General features: G+C 33.1%; 1 protein-coding gene across 1 annotated transcript; it reads right to left on the reverse strand.

The window, feature by feature from the left end:
* Positions 1-3,006, reverse strand: LOC8265761 (AP2-like ethylene-responsive transcription factor At1g16060). Its single transcript, NM_001323716.1, is given in 7 exon segments — positions 1-606; positions 1,349-1,425; positions 1,569-1,619; positions 1,709-1,782; positions 1,909-1,997; positions 2,267-2,349; positions 2,942-3,006. Coding segments are annotated over 7 exon segments (984 nt in total). The 5' UTR covers positions 2,989-3,006; the 3' UTR covers positions 1-43.
* Positions 3,007-3,555: the final 549 nt, after the last annotated feature.

The following is a 3,555-nucleotide window of genomic DNA, read 5'->3' on the forward strand; positions in this document are numbered from 1 at the left end:
TTTGATCCATATATAATAAGCACCTTATATTGATGATGGATAATCAGAAATCGCACTGGAACATCTGTGGCACGAACGAGTTGAGATCGCCAAAAATCATATCATCCCCTTCTCCATAACTGCTCGGGTCTGGGCACTCGAAAAATGTTTGAATGTCTTCAGGGAATCTGGATTGTGGTTGTTCTAACTCGGCCGGAGTCGAGGGGCAATCCACCATTGATGTCATCTCCATCATCTCCTTGAATTTTGATGATTGAAGTAGTAACCCTAGGGCTGACGTGGCATTTGCTGGATGCCTCGATGGCTCTACCATTACTGCAGTAGTGTCACCTTCAGCTGGCTGATAGGTGTTCTGGGTTTGAAGGTAGCTAAGTCCAAGTTCTTGGTTAGGGCCAGGGTAAGGAGTAGTTGAAGAATTGGTGCCTATGTTAGGTTTAGGGTTAGGGTTAGGATGGTGGTGTTGATCATTAAAATTTTTGATGTTATCATTTGGGTTAGGTTTAAGCCATTTGATGTAACGGCTGAGGTCGAAATTGGTGACGGCATTTAATCCACGGTACTCAATGGCTGCCATATCATATGCGGTGGCAGCTTCCTCTTGAGTAGCTGGGGAAGAAATGGAAAATGAAGAGATAATTAAGCAGTGGTAACTTTGTATTTAACTGTCATTACAGGACATAAATTAGGATTGAAGTTCAAAAAAGAATTGGGCATGCAAGAATTTTATTAAATTTTAAGGTTGGTGAAGCAAGATCCCAACTAATTGACTGTTTCTGAGAGTTTTCTGGAAAGCTGAAATAGATTATAGTTTGGAGTTGTCCTACTGGCCCAATTAACTGTATTCTCTTGTCCTTATTTATGATCACTAGGTTCCTGAGGAATTGGCTTGGAGTAAGACAGATGGAAACAGGTTTATCTTTTGACAATAGGAGAGTGGATTTACAAGAACTACTGTATCAATTAACTTCTTTGTCCTCAGGAAGCTAACACAGTTGACCAATAAAATTCCAAAAGAAAAAAGAAAAGGTTGGCCAGATTTCATAAAGCAGGAGCTGAAACGAAGATTCTATTAATTTCATCAACTCATTTTGTACATTTGCATTTATCTCAAATGAGGTTTGCAATTTGTTTAACATTCGGGTTTTTGCTGTTTTTAATTTGACTACTAAAATCGTATTCAAAATTATATGATTTTAAGTCGAAATTTCATACCATAATAATAATAAACTTTAACTCAAAGCTTACTATGACATTATGGATTATCAAGTTTCTTAATGGTTCTAGGCTTCTAGCTAGTACTGCCTTATAGAAATATTGGATTAGGTAAATAAAGGAGGAATTGATTTACCATAAGTTCCAAGATAAAGGTACTTGTTGCCAAACACTCTTCCAATCCGAGCCTCCCACCTTCCATTGTGATGATGCCTGTTTGTTCATTTGAAATTAAAATGAACGATTAAAACAACTGGGAATTAATTTTGATGGATGATCAGAAAGTTGCACATAGAATATAAAAAAAGAAAAAAAGAAGAAGGAGCTTAGCATGGGGACTTCTTGACAATAAGTACCTTGCCACACCTCTATATTTTGATACTCCACGAGAAAAGCCACTGCTTTTCCTATAATATGGAATGCCAAAATCAGACCATTCAAATATTCCATGAACTAATTAAAATTCCTATAATATATATATAAGAGCTTCAGTTACCTTCTCAAAGACCCAATATATTCTTCTCTGGACTGACCCTCCATTTCTCTCAATTCATTTTCATATGTTGATAACTGCAATCAAGATCATCAGACAGTTGTAAATCAATTTCTATACGTTCAAAACATCATTTCTTCTTTCCTTTTTTTTTTTTTTGCTATAAAGCATGTAGAAAATAGAGATAGGTTATATGTAATTACCGGAAAGTTAAGAATTGTTTCTCGACCCCAGTATTTGAGTGCTGCTAAGTCATAAGCATGTGCTGCTGCTTCTTCTTCATCATATGCACCTGAACATACATCTCATAAATAAAAAAACTTGCTACTCATTTATCTAAACTTTTCATTTCCTTAATTAGTTACATGTGTGTGTATGTATATATATAGTAGTTCAAATACTTACCAAGGTAGACTGCATTAACATTCGACACGAACCCGCCAATGCGACCACGAAAAGGAAAAACAAAGAAAATAAAGAGTGCACATCAATAACATTGCTCCATATAATCTTGAGAATGAAAATAATGATCTAGAAGACGATAATAAGAGTATAATTAACCTTGACGTCCTTTCTTGTTTTGTGATTCATTCCAGCAATTCTTATCCCATAAATGAGCTTCGTATCGGCCAGTCCATCGATGTCTAAATTCATCATACAAAAAATCATTATCTATTTTTTTTGAAAAAAGAAAAAAGAACAGAAATTATTAATCAAGAGATAATTAGATTGATGATCGACCTAGTTACTCCTCGATAAATTGAGCTGCGCTGAGGTGGAGAATCTCTTGGAACACTTCTTCTAGTACGTTTCACCTTCGTAGCCCCACTGTTATTTGTAATATTAGTATTAGTAATATTGTGTTTATTTGTTACACTTTTCTGGTTTTGCTTCCCCATCAAATTACCCCAACTATATGACAGGAAGAAGAAGAAGAAGAAGAAGAAAATATGAGAAAATCTTAAAGAAAGATTATGACTGAGTCCTCCAAAGCTAAAGGATTATAAAGGAAAGGCAAGGAAGAATGAAATAAAAGAGTATAGGCTGGCAAAAGAAATAAAATAAAAATATTAAATAATAATAATAATAATAATAATAATAATAATAATAATAATAATAATAATAATAATAATAACAATTAGAGAAAATGGCCGGCTATAATAGGGAGAGAAATCAAAACTGTTAGTAGCCGTCTAACCGGCTTAATTATATGATCTTTTAGTATCTTGTCTTTACCTTATAACTTTGTGTTTATGTGCTGTTCCAATCAAATTTGACATCATTTTAAATTAACCCTTCTGATTAATTGATCTCTCTGCTAATTAATTGGCCACCTCATCACTTTTTCATTTTCTTTTTCCTTTATTTTTTTTTTTGAATATATAGTTTCTTATTTTTATATTATTAGATTATGTTGCTGTATTGACATTGTTGTTTTAAATATTATTATAATGCCTGTGGTTATTAATTAATATTCAACAATTACAGATATGGTTTACCTGGAGATAAAAAATAAATTCAGAGCTTAGTTGAATTAAATTATATTATATAATCATGAGTTGGTACCTTTCCATCTCTTTCAAGCTAGTTTAGATTGAGATGATGATGACGACTTCTGTAAGTATAGATACTACTACTATTTGATGATGAAGATTCAAACACTAAATCAACTAGCACCTTTGACAAGGTTCTTCTTCTCCAGTGCTTGTTACCTTAACTAGGTAACATTACAATATATATATATAAGGAAATACCCATTGCTAAATACAGAAAATTCATCTTTAAAAAACAATAGTAATAGATATTCATGGAAGCAATTCATCGTTAAAATTCTTGCTGTTATTTAAATA

The sequence above is a fragment of the Ricinus communis genome, chromosome 3 (genome assembly GCF_019578655.1).
Source record: "Ricinus communis isolate WT05 ecotype wild-type chromosome 3, ASM1957865v1, whole genome shotgun sequence".
In the NCBI taxonomy this organism is placed as follows: Eukaryota; Viridiplantae; Streptophyta; class Magnoliopsida; order Malpighiales; family Euphorbiaceae; genus Ricinus; species Ricinus communis.